Source organism: Pongo abelii, chromosome 7, assembly GCF_028885655.2.
Source record: "Pongo abelii isolate AG06213 chromosome 7, NHGRI_mPonAbe1-v2.0_pri, whole genome shotgun sequence".
NCBI lineage: Eukaryota > Metazoa > Chordata > Mammalia > Primates > Hominidae > Pongo > Pongo abelii.
Window position 1 is genome coordinate 14,182,914 of NC_071992.2, and position 18,528 is coordinate 14,201,441.

At 47.7% G+C, this 18,528-nt stretch overlaps 1 protein-coding gene across 4 annotated transcripts in view; it reads left to right on the forward strand.

Moving 5' to 3' along the window:
- The window catches only part of PRAG1 (PEAK1 related, kinase-activating pseudokinase 1), a 110,041-nt gene that overhangs the window by 26,395 nt on the left and 65,118 nt on the right, over positions 1–18,528 (forward strand). For 2 of the 4 annotated variants that reach the window (XM_054561194.2, XM_054561195.2), the window contains one exon: positions 16,163–16,579. In XM_054561194.2, the coding sequence (XP_054417169.2) occupies positions 16,250–16,579 (330 nt within the window). In that variant the 5' untranslated portion in view covers positions 16,163–16,249. The other 2 variants (XM_002818825.5, XM_054561196.2) reach the window with 2 other exon arrangements.

Here is an 18,528-nt window from a genome sequence, read left to right on the forward strand (position 1 = left end):
CAAAAAATTAGCTGGGTGTGTGGCATGTGCTTGTAGTTCCAGCTACTCAGGAGGCTGAGGCACAAGAATCGCTTGAGCCCCAGAGGCGGAGGTTGCAGTGAGCCGAGATCGCACCACAGCACTCCAGCTTGGGCTACAGAGTGAGACTTTGTCTCAAAAAAAAAAAAAAAAAAATCCTTTTATGGCTGTATTTATTATAAGAACCATAAGAAAAAAAAAAAGGAAAGAGAGAAGACTACTCTATTTCAAGGATGAATAGGTCAAAGAAACATCATTTTTCAACAGGTGTTGAAACTATTAAAAATGGCAAATGACACATTCTTTTTAGATAAATAAAAACTTTCCTTTTCCTGCCACTAAACAGGCAGGCCTCAGGAAAACTTGATTTAGAGCATCGGTTTACCTTTGCAAGTAAATCGCCCCAAGAGATGGTCCATGTCATGACATTTTCACAGCTGGATTTTGGCACAATAGGTCTCAGAGGTAACATCACACAGAAGCCTTCTGGTAGAAGTCAACAAAAACCACCCAGAGGTCAGGACGGACTGAAGCCTACTGACCTAGTAAAACCGAAAATACACAGCTGCCTCCGGAAGGACAGAGAGAAAAGCAACATTCAGGGATGGGACTGTTGAGCCACAAGAAAACATGTGACAATTTTTCATCTATGGTTTATCAAACAGCAATAGGCCTGAACTTTAAACAGTTTACTGACAGAAACATATGTGGCCTCTCTCTCTACAATTATAGTTTAATTATATTAACTACGATAGTAACTAATTGTAATTATGCGTGTGTGGACGCGCGTGTGTATATAACATAATAAAATTCATCATTTTAACCATTTAAGTACACAGTACATTGGCGCATTCATTAGTACATGCACATTTCGTGCAACCATCACCCGAATACTTATCATCTTCCCGAACTGAAGTTCTGTACCCACTACATGCACTCCCCACTCACCTCTCCTCCAGCCTCTGGCTACCAACATTCTGTCTGCATACATTTGTCTACTCTAGGTCCTTCCTATACATGGAATTATACAGTATGTGCCCTTTTGTGACTGACTTATTTCACTTGGCATGATATTCTTAAGGTTCATCCATGTTGCAGCATATTAAGCATGAATAATACTCCTTTCCCTCCCTTCCTTCCTTCCTTCTTCCTTCCTTCCTTCCTCCCTCCCTCCCTCCCTTCCCTTCTCCTTCCTTCCTTCCCTTCCTCCCCTCCCCTCCCCTCTTCTCCCTTCTCCTCCCCTCCTCTCCCCTCCTCTCCCCTCCTCTTCTCTTCTTTTCTTTTCTTTCCATGGTCACCCCTGTTGCCCAGGCTGGAGTACAGTGTTATGATCAGGGCTCACTGCAGCTGGGCTCAAGGGATCCTCCCACCTCAGCCTCCCAAGTAGCTGGGACTATAGGTGAGTACCACCACTCCAGGCTAATTTTTGTATTTTTTTGTAGAGATGGGTTTTCGCCATGTTGCCCAGGATGGGCACAAGTGATCCTCCCACCTCAGATTCCCAAAGTGCTGGGATTACAGGCATAAGTCACGGCGCCTTGCTGCATTCTCTCTCTTCTTATAAACGGTGTTATTGAAATATAATTTACATATAAAGTTCAACCATTTTGAGTGTACAATTCAATACTTTTCAGTAAGTTTGTCAAGTTCTGTAATCATTGTCAAAATCCAGTTTTAGGACATTTTTATTCTGCAGTAGGATCCTTTGTGTTTATCTCCAGCCCCATATACCTTTACCACCCCCAGCCCTAGGAAACCACTACTCTACTTTCTAGATTTGTCTTTTCTGGATATTTCCTATAGATGGAATAATACCATAAGTAGTCTTTTGTGTCTGGCTTCTTTTTCTTTCTTTTTTTTTTTTTTTTTTTTTTTTCTTTTTTCGAGATGAAGTTTGACGCTTGTTGCCCAGGCTGCAGTACAATGGCATGATCTCAGCTCACCGTGACCTCCGCCTCCCGGGTTCAAGCGATTCTCCTGCCTCAGCCTCCCGAGTAGCTGGGATTATAGGCGTGAGCCACCATGCCCGGCTAATTTTGTATTTTTAGTGGAGATGGAGTTTCTCCATGTTGGTCAGGCTGGTTTCGAATTCCCGACCTCAGGTGCTCCACCCGCCTTGGCCTCCCAAAGTGCTGGGATTACAGGCTTGAGCCACCACGCCTGGCCATGTCTGGCTTCTTTCACTTAGCATAAGGCTTTTGAGGTTTATCCATTCTGTAGCATGGATCAGTATTTCATTATTTTTTATTTCTGAATAGTATTCCATTGTATGGGTACATCACATATTGTTTATTCATTCACCAATTGATGGACATTTGGGTTGCTTCCATTCTTTCGCTATTATAAATAATGCGGCATGAATATTTGTGTGCAAGTCTTTGCGTGGACATGTTTTCATTTATCTTAGGTAGGTACCCAGGAGTGGGGCTGCTGGGTCAGACCACAAATTTATGTTTAACCTTTACAAAACTGTCAAACTGTTTTTCCAAAATGGCTGTACCATGGAGAGGTTTTCTTTCGGGTAACTGAACAGATTCTTCAGATGAATTAGTTTTTCCCTTTGGGACCCTTCCTAATGTGAAATACTTTTGCTTCTTTTAGACTGTGACCTCAGCTCAGTCAGAAAGCCAAGCAGTGGGAGTCATGAATTAATTCCTTAAATATTTCTCATTTTCATATTCTTAACTCACTGCTGAGTTCATATTAAAACCAAACAACCTTGAAAGCTCAGAATAGTGTTGTGAAGGTGAAGGATCAGGGCCGGGTGCCGTGGCTCATGCCTGTAATCCCAGAACTTTGGGAGACCAAGGCGGGCAGATCACCTGAGGTCAGGAGTTCGAGACCAGTCTGGCCAACATGGTGAAACCCCTGTCTGCACTAAAAAGAAAATATAAAAATTACCTGGGAGTGGTGGTGGGAGCCTGTAATCCCAGCTACTCAGGAGGCTGAAGCAGGAGAATCACTTGAACCTGGGAGGCAGAGGTTGCAGTGAGCCAAGATCACGCCACTGCACTCCAGCCTGGGTGACAGAGTGAGACTCCATCTCAAAAAAAATTTAAATTAAAATTTAAAAAAAAGAAAGTGAAGGATCAGACCTGGATGATCCCTAATGTTTCCCCCATCCGTTAATGCATCTCTAGAAGTGTCTCTAGAAGTGTTTGTGGACCAAGAGTAGTCTCTTGATGGGCTTTGAGCTATGTCTCACTCCACACTATCTGAAAGTAGAGGTAGAGTTTCTAATCATTCACGTGCCCATTCAGCTAAGGAACCAGCCCTTTCTCCTGACCATAGACCCTAACATTTGAGGAGGAGGGAGCTGTAGATGAAAGGAAGACCATTCTCCTTGTAGGCCAGATCAAAGCTCCCATAGAGAGAATAAAGGGATATCCCACTTTCCTACTGTAGTGAACTGCCTGGCATTCCACCCATAGCAGCCACTAACATGTCTCCTGTATGCCACTTTCTTATGAGTTGATTTTTGGAAAAATATTAACTTTCTAACTAAGAGCATTAGTGTATATCAATCATTGGCATACTTTACATTTTTTTTTTTTTTTTTTTTTTTTTGAGAAGGAGTCTTGCTCTGTCGCCCAGGCTGGAGTGCAGTGGCACGATCTTGGCTCAACGCAAGCTCCGCCTCCCGGGTTTACGCCATTCTCCCACCTCAGCTTCCCAAGTGGCTGGGACTACAGGCGCCTGCCACCACGCCCAGCTAATTTTTTGTATTTTTAGTAGAGACGGGGTTTCGCTGTGTTAGCCAGGATGATCTCGATCTCCTGACCTTCTGATCTGTCCACCTTGGCCTCCCAAAGTGCTGGGATTACAGGCGTGAGCCACTGCGCCGGCCGGCATACTTTAATTTTAGTACCTTTACTCCTTTGCTAGGTTTTTTGTTTGTTTGTTTGTTTGTTTTTAAACAAGGTCTCACTCTATTTTCAGGCAGGAGTGCAGTGGCGCGGTCTCAGCTCCCTGCAACCTCCACCTTCTCAGCTCTCTGCAGCCTCCACCTCCCTGGTTCAAGTGATCCCCCCACCTCAGCCTACCAAGTAGCTGGGACCACAGGCAGTGCCACCATGCCAGGCTAATTTTTTTTGTATTTTTGGTAGAGATGGGGTTTTACCATGTTGCCCATGCTGGTCTCGAACTCCTGGACTCAAGCAATCCACCTGCTTCAGCCTCCCAAAGCACTGAAATTATAGGCATGAACCACTACGCCCAGCCCCCTTTATTAGTTTTTTAGGGCTACCATAACAATGTACCAAAAACTGCATGGCTTAAAACAAGAGAAATTGTCTTATAGTTCTGGGGACTAGAAGTCCCAAATCAATGTGTCAGCAGGGCCAGGCTCTCTTTGCCAACCCTAGAGGAGAAGGCTTCCTTGCCTCTCCTAGCTTTTGGTGTTTGCTGGCAGTTCTTGGTGCTCCTTGGATTGTACCTGCATCACTCCCGTCACATGGCTGTCTTCATGTCTCTCTACAGATGAACACTAGTCATTGGATTAGGGCCCATCCTAATGACCTCATTTCAACTTGATTACATCTGTAAAGACCCTACTTCTAAGTGGGTCACATTCTGTAGCACTGGGGGTTAGGACTTCAACATACCTTTTCTGGGGGGTTAGGTAGGGGGAACCACACAATTTAGCCCATAACAGTAAAATTTTGAAAAAATGACGTTTGCAAAACCTTAATGTATCTGTCACTGAATGCACACCTACCTATAGTTATATATTGATATGGGTTGGCTGTGTTCCCATCCAAATCTCATCTTGAATTGTAGCTCCCATAATTTCCACATGTCGTAGGAGGGACCCAGTGGGAGGTAATTGAATTATGGGGGTGGGTCTTTTTCATGCTGTTCTCATGATAGTGAGTAAGTCTCATGAGATCTGATGGCTTTTTTTTTTTTTTTTCAGACGGAGTCTTGCTCTGTCACCAAGCTGGAATGCAGTAGCACCATCTCGGCTCACTGCAACCTCTGCCTCCCAGGTTCAAGCGATTCTCCTGTCTCAGCCTCCTAAGTGGCTGGGATTACAGGCACCCACCACAATCCTGGCTAATTTTTGTATTTTTAGTAGAGATGGGGTTTCACCATGTTGGCCAGGCTGGTCTCAAACTCCTGACCTCAGGTGATCCACCTGCCTCAGCCTCCCAAAGTGCTGGGATTACAGGCATGAGCCACTGGGCCTGGCCCTGATGGTTTTATAAAGGGGAGTTTCCTACACAAGCTTTCTTTGCCTGCCGCCATGTAAGATGTGACTTCACTCCTCATTTGCCTTCTGCCATGATTGTGAGGCCTCCCCAGCCCCAGGCGGAACTGAGAGTCCCTGAAACCTCTCCTTTGTAAATCACCCAGTCTCAGGTACATCTTTATTAGCAGCGTGAGAACAGACTAATACATATACAAAAGGGGAAAAAAGTGTTTTTCTTCTTCACCACTGACATCTGTGCTCTATGGTGCTTGAGCACAAAAGAAAGATCATAACAACCTTGAACCTTTGGCTCTCAGTCCTGTGTGGTTTGAGATTCTGACATCTGCAGTTATTATTTAAATAATAGCTTTCAGTTTGGGCAAAAAAAAATCTATTCAGTGCTTGGAATATGATACTAGAAATTATTTAGAATGTTTTATCTTATGTAGCGCTTCCTAGAATTAACGTCTGAGAAGAATGGGATGTTGGATATGTTTTTCTTAAAAAAGGTGGGACATGAGGATGTGATTCCATAATCAAAGGACAGGGATTAACTGATAAGATATGTGAATTTCCACACCTCAGAGAAGAAAGAGATAGCTTTGGGGTGGCAAATGAAAGAGCCAATTATCACTCTGAGAGGAAAGAGAGGAGTGGGGCTGTGTGCATTTGCTAGACCAAGCTCTAACTGGCTTGCTGAGAATGTTATCTCCTAGCAGGACAGAAGGAAGCTAGAAAGGCTCATCACAGCAAGTTTTTGAAAGATCTTTTTCTTTCCCTCCCTACCCAGTCCTCTCCATGGTGGTTTTGGGACCCAAATTGCCACTAGGGCAGGCTTAGCTTTCAAGCCTGGAGCAGATGCCCAGGATGTCCAGGGCACCAGCCTCTCCCATCTGCAATTACCCTCCTCCCCTTGTGAAATACTCCCTTTTGTTTTGTTTTGTTTTGTTTTTCTTTTTGGAGTCAGTGTGTCACCCTTGCCCACAGTGCAGTACAGAGGCACGATCATAGCTCACTGCAGCCTCAACCTCCCAGGCTCAAACAACTCTCCTGCCTCAGCTTTCTGAATAGCTAGGACTACAGGCACACGCTACCTGTATGTGCCTGGCTAATTTTTTAATTTGATAGAGACAGGGTCTCACTGTGTTGACCAGGCTGGTCTTGAACTCCTGAGTTCAAGCAACTCTCCCACCTTGACCTCCCAACGTCCTGGGATTCCAGACATGAGCCACTGCACCTGGCCCAAATACCCCTTTTTTTCTATCAGCATCCCTATCAAGCCTACCTCATCCATTCCATTTGTCCTCCCATCTAATTCCTTTCTTCCATAGGGTCCTTTAGAACCTCCTGCTACTATAAACAAAGTCACTAAGAGCTTAAGCTTGTCTCAGACACTCCCTGGCTCATGCAATTAACTGGAACCTGGAATTTCCGTGATAACATCTCTTTCCTTTTTGTCCTCCAGAAGAGATCTCTCTTTAGGCTGCTCTGCATTTAAAAGGTCTGGAAGGGAAGGGGTCATGCTTCTTTTTTTTCTCATGGCCTCTTCTGTATTCCTGGGTCCCCCTCTTCGCCTCTTCCTATCACTTTCGTGCCTTCTTCACAATACTCCTCCAACCCCTTCATTTGTTCTGGGGGCTCCAAACACCACTTCTGGCAGGATGACTTCGTTCACTGAATGGTGGCTACACATTTCCAGCCCAACAGACCACAAACTGAATTCTGTGACTTTCCTGTTTGTAATAATGATACCATCATTCTACCGGTCTCTAGGGGCTAAAACTCTGCTGGTCACCTTTGATTCCTTCCTCTCCGTCAGTAATAGCACCTACTCCAGTGTTTCTGCGAGGCTTACATGAGAAAAGCCAGGTATATCATTGAGCACACAGGGCGTGAGGCTGAGAAAGTGCTCCATAATGTAAGGCACTATTCGTTAATAGATTATTGCTCACAGTGAATCTGCGAAGTAACCAATCCCCATTTCTCCCTCTTCATGTCTCTCAAAACCACACACACCATCCATTCTTTCTGTTTCCCTCGCCATGTTCCTTATCAAAACACATCAACTGCCATCTGGACCAGGGATAGGAACGCTAAGCCAGACTCCTTGTCTCCAATCTCTTCTCCCACTTCCTAATCCATCTGGGATACAAGATCCAGAGAAAGCTAATGAAAAACCACCGTAGTGATGTCATTCTGCTGCTCGGAAATGTCAACATTTTCTTGATGGCTTACCTGGAAACCAAGTTCTTTCCTTCTAGTGCCACACTCCGTTTCCAGGCCTGTCTCCAATAACCACCATCCAGCCAGGCTAGAATGCAAAACCTCTGAAAAGTCTTCCGCCTCTCCCACGTCCATTCCTTTGCAGATACCATTGTCTCAGTCTGGAAAGTCCCCATCGTCCACAGATTGAAATCGTTCTCATCTTCTAAAGCTCCCCTCCTCTATAAAGCCACTTTCTGTGTTTCTTCTGTCTGTTTCTGCCTTGAACCCCCACAGCCCCTGCTTATCTTCCTCTGATAGAGCTTATTTTTTTTGGCTCTTACTCGTCTTTATTTTCCCAATAGGACCTCATGCAGTACTTATAAGTAGAAGGCACTCAATACATATTCGCTGAGAAAACTGAACATCTTTCTCACTTTTAGGTGAGATGCATGTCTCTATTATTGGAGATGTATTCTCTGGCTGAGGAGATAACATGCGTGGGATTTTTTCAGCTCAATCTTCATACTCTCTGGCCCCTCTCGAATACCCAGCTTGTATTTTTGCAGTATAATTTAATGGCATGCTCTTCCTAATCCTGCCATTTTGCCTAATTCCAAACTACCTTACTTTACTCACCCCAAAGCACTCCCAGACTTAACCTCTTGTCCCAATTTCCTAAAATATAACTGCTCTTGTACAGAATGGTGCCGCTGGACTAAAACTCTGACGAGGAATTGCTCTTCTTCAAGTTCTGGGCTGTATCAGGGAGCCCACGCCCTGCAGTTTAAAGTGTCATAAAAATGGACTGATAAGTAGCTAGAAGCAGAATGCTGTGTCTACACAAATTACACTGCATTGCAGGCTGCAGTTTGGAAGTTCAAGCAAGAATTCTTTATGAAAATGCATGAGCTTACCGTAGCTTGACTGAGGATATCATATACTTAACAGTCACTGGTAGAGCACTGCATAAGAGTGTGGGTATTTTACGTGCATCTCAGTGACTCCTCTGAAGTGTTTCTTGATTCTTTTCATTAGGCAAGATGAAGCCGTCTCTATGGCTATGTTGCTGACTTTTAAAAAGATGCACATTATATGTCAGCAACTACAGTATAATGCATTTACTTTGTGTGAGCACAGCAAACCACTTCAGAACACACTTTATTTTGTAGACACACTGAATTAACCCTTCAAGTACGGCCCCATGCCACAGAACTACAAGGCTTGCCACATTATGGCTTTCTCTTATAATTATGCTCTCTAGTCTGTTCATGTATTAAGAATAAATTAGGGGGTGGGTGCGGTGGCTCACACCTGTAATCCTAGCACTTTGGGAGGCCAAAGCAGGCAGATCACTTGAGGTCAGGAGTTCAACACCAGCCTGGCCCAACATGGTGAAATGCTGTCTCTACTAAAAATAGAAAAATTAGCAGGGCATGGTGGTGGGCGCCTGCAATCCCGGCTACTCAGGAGGCTGAGGCAGGAGAATGGCTTGAACCCGGGGAGTGGAGGCTGCAGTGAGCCAAGATCTTGCCATTTAACTCCAGCCTGATCGAAAGACAAAACTCCATCTCAGGGAAAAAAAAAAAAAGAGAATAATTTAGGTAAAGAGAAGAAAATAAAGTGTAAAAGTAAGTGCCTCTTTTATGTGTTCAGCACAGCCTTTATTCTGTGAGGTCAGTGTCTCTCTTACAGAGGAAAGAAGTGAAACATTTAGCCTGAATTCTGAGAACCAGGAACTTCTCAAACATCTTAGTTTGCCCTCTCCCAGTGTAAATGAATTGCACACTTTCTGAAGTCAACTTTTGTATTTCTGCAGTGCAGACCACTTTGTACCTACCTGTTTAATCAACATCTTCCCCTCTTGAGTCTTGGTAGGGTCTGGATCCTTCAGCTCTGTTGGATGCTCACGAAGTGTAACCAAAGTTTTCCTTCCTTTTTTTTTTTTTTTTTTTTTTTTGAGACAGAGTCTTGCTCTGTTACCCAAGCTGGAGTATAGTGGCGCGATCTCAGCTCACTGCAACCTCCACCTCCCGGGCTCAAGCGAGTTTCCTGCCTCAGCTTCCCGAGTAGCCGGGATTACAGGCACCCACCACCACACTCGACGAATTTTTGTATTTTTAGTAGAGATGAGGTTTCACTATGTTGCCCAGGCTGGTCTTGAACTCCTGACCTCAGGTGATCTGCTAGCCTCGGCCTCCCAAAATGCTGGGATTACACGTGTGAGCCACCGTGCCCAGTATTTGTTCAAATGATTTCTCTTCACTTAGGGAAGAGAGAAAAATAGGGCTGGACTACCTGCACTTGGCGAGGGTGGAGTGGCAGAGTAGACTTGCCTACCAGCGAAGCCAGAGAGCCTTTGGTTCCAATCTTAGTACCACCACTTTCCCTGGCAAATTGTGAGGCCCCCTGAGCCTCAGTTTTCTTATCTGTAGAATGGGGATAATGATGCTCTCCTCATAGGATTGCTTAGCACTGGGTAGGTCCTTAAGGAATGTCCATTGCACTCCCATCCCTCTACAGCTTCTCCCAGATTCTATCCATCCTCTTAGGAGGCATGGGTGTCACTGGAACATGAGGAAGAATTCCCTGGATCCTTTTTTCCCTCTCCTCACACAGAAGCCAAATCTCAAATACACATCTTCCCTCTCTGTCCACACCCACAGCAGCAAAGAGGAGAGCCAGGGATCTGGGCATGGGGGTGGCGGCCCATCTTCCTCCTCTCAGCGGGTGGGGGCTCGCAGGCTGACTGGCAGAAGACTTTCATTGGAGTCACAATAAACTGCCTTTCTGGGGAGGGGGTAGAGGGAAAGAAGCCGCAGGTGTTGTGTTTTTGGGGGAGGGGGGGTCCTCTTCCTGTTGCATTTCACTGAATTCTCCCCACCCGGCACGGCCCTGGGAGGTGACCGTAGCCCTGGCTCCTCGAGTAAACACCCAGGTCAAGCTACAGGACTGACTAGGTCTTAAGCTATTATACTCCCAGTTAAAATATTTTTTAGCCCGAGGACTATCTCGAACTCCTAGCTCAGTGAATGACTCACTGGAGACGGTGTAAACACAGGTGTATTACTGGCCGGCGGAAGACTTGGATGTCCCAGCATGGTAGAAGGCCAGCTCCCTGCAGTGCAACGCTTGCATTCTACATCCAGAAAATTAAAGTTCAAAGAGGTTAAGCAATTTGCCAGAGGCCTGCAGTCCAGGGACTGAGCGGAACCTGGAATCCGCCACCGCGACTCCCAGCCCTGCTCCCTCCGGCGCCACCCTCTTCCCAGGGGTAGGGAGAGCTGAGGCTCGCTGTGCTCACGTGGCTTTCAGAGCCCGCCTCGGACCCTGACCTGTATTCCACTCCCGACCCCTCACTTCCTCGTTTCCCCTTCCTTTTCCCTCTCTTCCCAGGGTCCCGCAGGGCCGGCTGGATGAAGTGATGCCTGGCACCTATACACGCATGATGGCAAAAGGAGGATTGCAACGCCAGAGCTCGCCCCTGCAGAGCTGTGCAGGGTCCCCACTGAGGAGGGGGTGCAAACGGGTGCTGGGCTCGGGGGTCAGCCCGCGCCAAGTCTGGGGCTGGGGGCGGAGCCTGCCGGCCCGCGGCGGGAGGGTGGGCAAGAGAGCGAGGCCTGGGGCGTGGAGACTTTGGAGGGGTCGGGCCCCTGGGGGTAGGAGACCGCCGGGTGCGAGCGGCAGGCGCGAGCCGGGCGGCGGGGCGCGCGGGCCAGGCGGGGCCGGGCGGCGACAGGGACTGCGGAGGTGCGGCGGGAGCTGGGGCGGGCGGCGTCACCGGAGGCGGAGGGGGCGGAGCCGCGCTCGCAGCTGCCACCCGGCCGCCGGGCCCAGGCAGACGCCACCCGCCCGCGGCCGGGCACGCACCGCGCGCAGACCTTCAGCGAACAATGCTGCGGCCGGGCGGCTGGCGGCTCGGAGACCGACGGAGGGGCCGTGGGAGCGCAGCCCCCAGGTGAGCCCGCGACGCGCTCTCCAAATGCGGCCTCTTTTTGTCTGGCGAGCGTGGTCGCAGAGGGGAGCTTTGGAGGGGCGCTGCGATCGCCGAGCGGGCGACCCCCCGGGTGACAGGCGGCCGCTCGGGGAGTGGGCAGCGCCGGGGCCGCGTGAGCCCAGGGTGGTGCCCGAAGGTGCAGGGAGGCGCCCGGCCGGGAGGACGGAGGAGGTGGAGGGTGTTTTTGATTCATTCGAGAATCGCGCTCTTTAAAACGGGGAAACTTTCCTACGAGTTCCAGGAGGGAGGACCGACTGTTAGGTTGGTTTCTCTGGTCTTGCTGCTCTGTTTGCGGCCGGAGGCTGAAGCGCTTTGAGGACTGCTTTCCACCGCTAGAGTATTGTCAAGGAGCCGAGACGGAAGGCCGCCTGGCTGCTGGGACCAGGACCCGGGGGGATGGTTTGGGGGTCCAGGATAGCTCCCAGGTATGCAGCAGCGGGGCTCCAGAGGCAACGAGATGATGCCCTTTTCCCCGAGCCCTGGCTGAGCCCTCCGAAACGCATGCTGTGAGCACGTTCTTAACCTTTGCTGGTATCCGGGGACACACACACTTAGAACATAGAATCCTCTGCTGGGCATGGAGGCGGCCGGGCATTCGCAGAGGAGAGCGCCAGCTCACGGTGTGTGCGTTTCTCTCAGGTAAGCTCTCCCTGCACATGGTTTTGCAGAGCCGATAGCAAAGCCCAGTGGTCTAGGGGCGAGGAGTTTTGCGATGCATTCAGTGTGGAGTCAGGTTCAGAAGGCTTTCCTGATCACTGGCCTGAACTATCCTTAACAACTCCTCTCCCCTTCCCTTTCTGAGAAGAAAATTTGACAGGAAGCCCTAGGGAATTCCGCAGTTATTTTTCTCTCCTGAGGTCTGGTTGGTTTCGACTGTAGTGGGTGCAAAACCACATTCCTCCCTCTGAGATTTTCTTTCCTCCAGCACTGGAGGAAGAAAAAAGAAAAGGAAAAGTTGGGTGAATATCATAATTTACCCTCTGCGTGAGTAGGGAGGTAGGGGGCTAGTGGGTGGTAAAGTTGTCACTTTCTCCTTTCTGCCTGGTCAACCCTGGCCAGTGGAGTGTGCTGAAGTTCAGACACTTTCCACACATATTTCTTTCCTTTTTCTGGCGTTGCATTAATTTAACTGTAACCTACAGAAAAAAATTTTAGGTGAATGTTTTCTGCAATTCTGTCACTTCAGGATAAGGCATAAGCAACTTCTGATGTAAGTCTGAGGGGGTATTTTGGGCCAAAATATTTAATCTTAAAGATCTGGCCACCTTGATTCTTCAGATTCTTTTTTGAAATGGGGTGGGAGTGTATCTGACAGCTTCAGTCTTGCAAACTGTAGCCACAAATCTAGTGCAGGAGTTTGCAGAGGCAAAGACATTTTTTTTCATGACTTGGATCAGAAAGAATGCTGAGCTCTTTTTTCTGATCTGACACTGCAGCCTCCTACTGAAATGGGGGGATTTGCATAATTCTGGGGGCTGCCTCCCCTCAGAGGTAAGGAATGTGGGCTGGGAAGTGCCTTCCCCATGCTGTGGAGAGCTGGCACTGCTGCACCAGGCAAGGCGAGGCAAGGCTTTGTGGGTGCCACTTGTGTTTCTCACCATCTTTTACTTAAAACAAATAGGAGATAATTCCAGGCACAGAAGTGCAACAGGAAAAGAGTTTTGTTTTGTTTTGTTTTTTTTTGGCTCCACACGGTGGTAAATTCTGTTTGCTGCAACTGAGAAACCAGTTTTAACAGGATGCAGTGAGTCAATGACAGTGGGAAGCCCAGGGCTTCATTTGTTCTTTTCTTATTCAATGACTTCCCTTTAAAAATCTTTGCGTCTGTCCGTCCCCGGCAGTCGTGTGATGAAAGTTGCCTGTCTAAACATCCAAGGATTTCAGAGCTGAGGATGGAAGCAAAGAGTGCTCGTAAACTGATGAGACATTCTCAAGGAAACTTCCCCCACGCTAGCAATCCAGATCCTTCCACACTCCCAGGGCTGTGCAAAGGTTGGGGAATCTTAGAAAGTAGGGCCTCTGGTACCAATGTCACCCCTTCCCCAAAAACGAGTGTGTGTTCTTACTTGCCTGTTAAGGAGGCAACATGTCGCCAAGCAAAACTGCTGCTTTGTGAATCTGTGGTAGCCCCTGAGGAAGTGGTTGGGCACCCACCTCCTCAGATAGCCCAGTGTCAGGAGGAGCTGTGGGAACTTGCAGAGCCCACACAGAGCTGGTTTCCAAGCTGTCTTCCTCCATCCCACGAAGCAGGCATGGGAGCATCTGCCTGCAGTGGAGGTGGGCTGGACAGTGTCCTTTCTGTGGCCTAGAAGGTATAGGCAGTCTTTACCCATCAGCGTCCCAGGAAGGGACCTACTGCCTATTCCTGAAGGCTGGAATACTTCCTCTGCTTTTTCCCCCTCCCAAAACTTAGCAGCAAGCCTACAGTTCTCTGTGGCCTGAGATTATAAGAGAAAGACAAAACCTGGCTCTTTCCTCTGCTTGTTGACGCCCAGTGACCTCTTCTGGAGAACTTGGCAAAGAAGGAACCTGCTACTTGGGCGTATTTGGAGGAGGAGAAGAACCTAGCTAACAGTCTTCTTAAAGAAAAGGACCTGTGAGACCCTAACAATGACTGCTAAAAGATACTTTTCTTTTATTTCAGAGGATTTATTTGGCTTAAAGATGCAGTGGGCTTTATTCTTAACTTTTTATTTTGTTTTTTAGACAGGGTCTCACTCTTGTCACTCAGGCTGGAGTGCAGTGGTGTGATCATGGCTCACTGCAGCCTTGACCTCCTGGGCTCAGGCAATCCTCCTACGTCAGCCTCCCAAGTAGCTGGGACCACAGACATGCACGCCTACACCTGGATAATTTTTTTAAATAATTTTTATTTTTGTAAAGACAAAGTGTCTCTGTGTTGCCCAGGCTGGTCTCAAACTCCTGGGCTCAAGCGATCCTCCTGCCTCGGCCTCCCAAAGTGATGGGATTATAGGTGTGAGCCACCACTCCCAACCGATTTTTTTTTTTTTTTTAAGATGAAGTTTCACTCTTGTTGTCCAGGCTGGAGTGCAATAGCGCAATCTCAGCTCACCGCGACTTCTGCCTCCTGGGTTCAAGCGATTCTACTGCCTCAGCCTCCTGAGTAGCTGGGATTACAGGCATGCGCCACCAGGCCCAGCTAATTTTGTATTTTTAGTAGAGACGGGGTTTCTCCATGTTGGTCAGGCTGGTCTCGAACTCCTGACCTCAGGTGATCCCCTCGCCTCGGCCTCCCAAAGTGCTGGGATTACAGGTGTGAGCCACTGTGCCTGGCCCCCAACCCATTTTTCACTTTGGAGGGAAAAGAGGCACATGTAGCTTAAGCACTTGTTGAATGAACACCCCTGTCTATGAGTGTGGAGATAAGAGAGAGCACTTCCCACAAACACTCTGGAATGATTTTTGGGGTACCCGGCTCATTCCACCTGGTTAGTCCTGTTGACAGTTTAGAGATTATCAAACTTAAGGCAGGTCCTTATGGGAGGAAAGTGGAGAGAAAACCCTAAAGCAAAATGCCCCCTACTTAATGAGAACCTGTTCACCCTTATGTTCTTAAGGAAGATTTTTCTCTTGAACATTCTTCTTATGGGAAGTCAGTTTATTTTAAATAGGCTAACAAGAGCCAGGAGCAACGCGCAGATCACCACTGCAGTGAGGAGCCACCTGCAAAGTTGGCTTCTGTTTCTAGAATGGGCAAACTCTCTGCGTCTATGGGCTGGTCCAAGTTATTGTTTTTGCCGTAGTTTCCCCACCTGTAAAATTGGGACAACAGCTACCTGATGGAATGATTTCAAGGTAATTTGTTAATGGCTGCAACCCTTTGAGCTCCTTCTCAGTGGTGAATTTACAAGGGACCATGGTGCAAATTATCACTTGCAGTTTTACTCTCAGAAGCAATGAATTTTTTGAGCAAGCCAATTGCCTTCTCTTCAGAGCCATCACTGGGAAATAGCTCTTCGTTAATCTCTTCTCTCTCTTATCATCTATCCAGCCACCTTTGACCATGAGTTTGTCTTGCTACTGGTTTGCCCCTTTGGCCTATAACACCCAGCATTGTGGACCTCAGCAGCACAGGGTCAAGTAATGTATATTAAGGAAGGGATATTTCTCAAGATGCCAGACCTTTCCATAAGGTCTAGAGGACAGGCCAGCACCCCACTTCTCCCCTTTCCCAACCATTCCTATCTCCACCTGGTTGGAAGTGTGGATTACACTGCACCTTTCAGGGCATAAACCTGCCTCCCCTCTCACACAGTTCTTGGTCAAAAATTATTTTCCAAAAGCCATCGTTTTTATTTGCGTACTACTTGACAGTTCTTGTTTCTCTGGGTCAGCGTCCCGGACTCTAGGCCCCCGGTGTCAGGGAATACATGGATGAGGTACCGGCTTCTCATCTTAAACCCTATGTGATTTCTTCCCATAACTGCCCCAAACCTCCAAGGATTTTAGGGGACTCCCCACTCAGGATTTTAGGGGACTGAAATGTCTTTTATGTACTCTTTTAAAGCAACAAGGCTATGTTTAGTTTTTACAGCTTCTGATAAGGCCACACCACCAGAGAATGTTTAAGAGCCTTGTGGCAAATGGGCGAGGGTCCCAAAATAAACAGGATCCTAATCTTTACCTTTTTCTCCTCCTTCTCCTCCCTGATCAGATAATGAGACTCTAATTGATAATGCACCCATTGTCTGGCATGGCAAATCTCTAATCAGGAAAGTTTCCTGCCTTTCTAGGAAGCCGCTCTGTGACCCACCTCTGAATCCCACAAGACCACACCAGAGAGCCGGGCGCAAGATGAACCAGCACCCTGTGGGCTCAAGATGCACCAGACCCTCCGCCTGAACCCCGAGAGCCCGAAAATGTCTGCGTGCAGTGACTTTGTGGAGCACATCTGGAAACCCGGGTCCTGCAAGAACTGCTTCTGCCTGCGGAGCGACCACCAGCTGGTGGCCGGCCCTCCCCAGCCCAGAGCGGGCAGCCTGCCCCCTCCACCGCGCCTGCCTCCCAGACCTGAGAACTGCCGCCTGGAAGATGAAGGTGTGAACAGCTCACCTTACTCCAAGCCCACAATTGCCGTGAAGCCCACCATGATGAGCTCCGAGGCCTCTGATGTGTGGACAGAGGCCAACCTGAGTGCCGAAGTCTCGCAGGTGAGGCTGACTAACACTCGTGGTATTTTAACAGGGGCTGCTCCTGTTTGAACACTTGGTGACTGGCTGGCAGCCAGGGAGGGCTGTTCCAGCAAGAAACCTGCAGGATGGCTTCCTGTCAGTTTGCCCTGAGATGGCTCCTGCCTGGGATTCGCTGTAGCTGCTCTCCTTTCTCTCTGTCCCTTTAGGCTAAGAGCCGTTAATCCAGTCCCCCAGAATTTCCTCCTGTGATTTGCAGACTGTGTAGGGCAGACAAAAAATGAAGCTTTTTTAAAAAAAAAGTTTTAAGTTTTCTTAGTTGATCATTTTAAATATATATACAAGTAGCAGTAATTGCAAAGTGAATCGCGTGCACCCAATACCCTTCAATATGAACTTCAGCAACCATCAACTCCTGACCAATCTTATTTCACCTCCCCCATACTGACCCCTCTTCCCTATGATTTTAAAGCAAACCCCAGATATCACATCATTTCAATATATACCTTTCAAAGATAAAGTCTTTATGAAAAACATAACCACAATACCATTATCACACTTAATTTTTTTTTTTTTTTTTTTTTTGAGACGGAGTCTCGCTCTGTCTTCCAGGCTGGAGTGTAGTGGTACGATCTCGGCTCACTGCAACCTCTGACTCCCTGGTTCAAGCGATTCTCCTGCCTCAGCCTCCTGAGTAGCTGGGATTACAGGTGTCCACCACCATGCCCAGCTAATTTTTGTATTTTTAGTAGAGATGGGTTTCACCACGCTGGCCAGGATGGTCTCGATCTCTTGACCTTGTGATCTGCCCACCTCGGCCTTCCAAAGTGCTGGGATTATAGGTGTGAGGCACCGCTAATTTTTTTTTTTTTTCTGTCATTCAGGCTGGATCTCAGCTCACTGCACCTTCCGCCTCCAGGGTTCAAGCGATTCTCCTGCCTCACCCTCCCAAGCAGCTGGGGCTATAGGCGCATACCACCACACCAAACTAATTTTTGTATTTTTAGTAGAGACGAGGTTTCACCATGTTGGTTAGGCTGGTCTCTAACTCCTGACCTCAAGTGATCCACCCCCCTCGGCCTCCCAAAGTGCTGCGATTACAGGTGTGAGCCACTGCACCTGGCCTATTTTTTTAGTTTTTAATTTTTATTTTATTTTATTTTTTTTTTGAGACAGTCTCACTGTTGCTCAGGCTGGAGTGCAGTGTTGCAATCTCGGCTCACTGCAATCTCCACCTCCCAGGCTCAAGTGATCCTCCTGCCTCAGCCTCCTAGGAAGCTCTGACACTAGAGGTACATGCCACCATGCTTGGCTAATTTGGCCTTTTTTTTTTTTTTTTTTTTTGGTGGAGATAGGATCTTGCTTTGTTGCCCAGGCTGGTCTTAAATTCCTGGTCTCGAACTCCTAGGCTCAAGTGATCCATCTGCCTCAGCCTCCCATAGTGCTGGGATTATAGGCATAAGCCACCATGCCTGGCCCCACACTTCAAAATATTAGCAGTAATTCCTTAATATTATCTAATACCCAGCCAGTACTCCTATTTCCAATTTTGAAGCTTGGATTTTACCGGCTTTTTTCTAGGGTCACTAAAAACAGTTACACCCTAGAGGCTAGACCATTCTGCTCATTCCACAGGTGACCTTTACGAAGTCAGAGGGCACATAGCCCAGGTCTGCTGGCGTCTGCTGTCTTTAGACACATTTAGGAAGCTATGTGGCTAAGACATATTCCAGGAACTGCTTGCTACCTGTTTGACCTCTTTGCCTGTTCTAGTTTTCTTGACCACTATGGTGAGTAGGTCAGGAAGGCTGTGTGAGCATATATGAGAACTAAGGTCACTTCTAAATCAGGGGAGGTTTCATTGAGGAGAGGCATTTCCTTTGGTTGCAATGAACTTGATGTCCCCTTCCTGGCTGCTCTGTTTTTTCCTAAGCTGGTTACACACATTCTCCAGGCCATTCTCAATACCT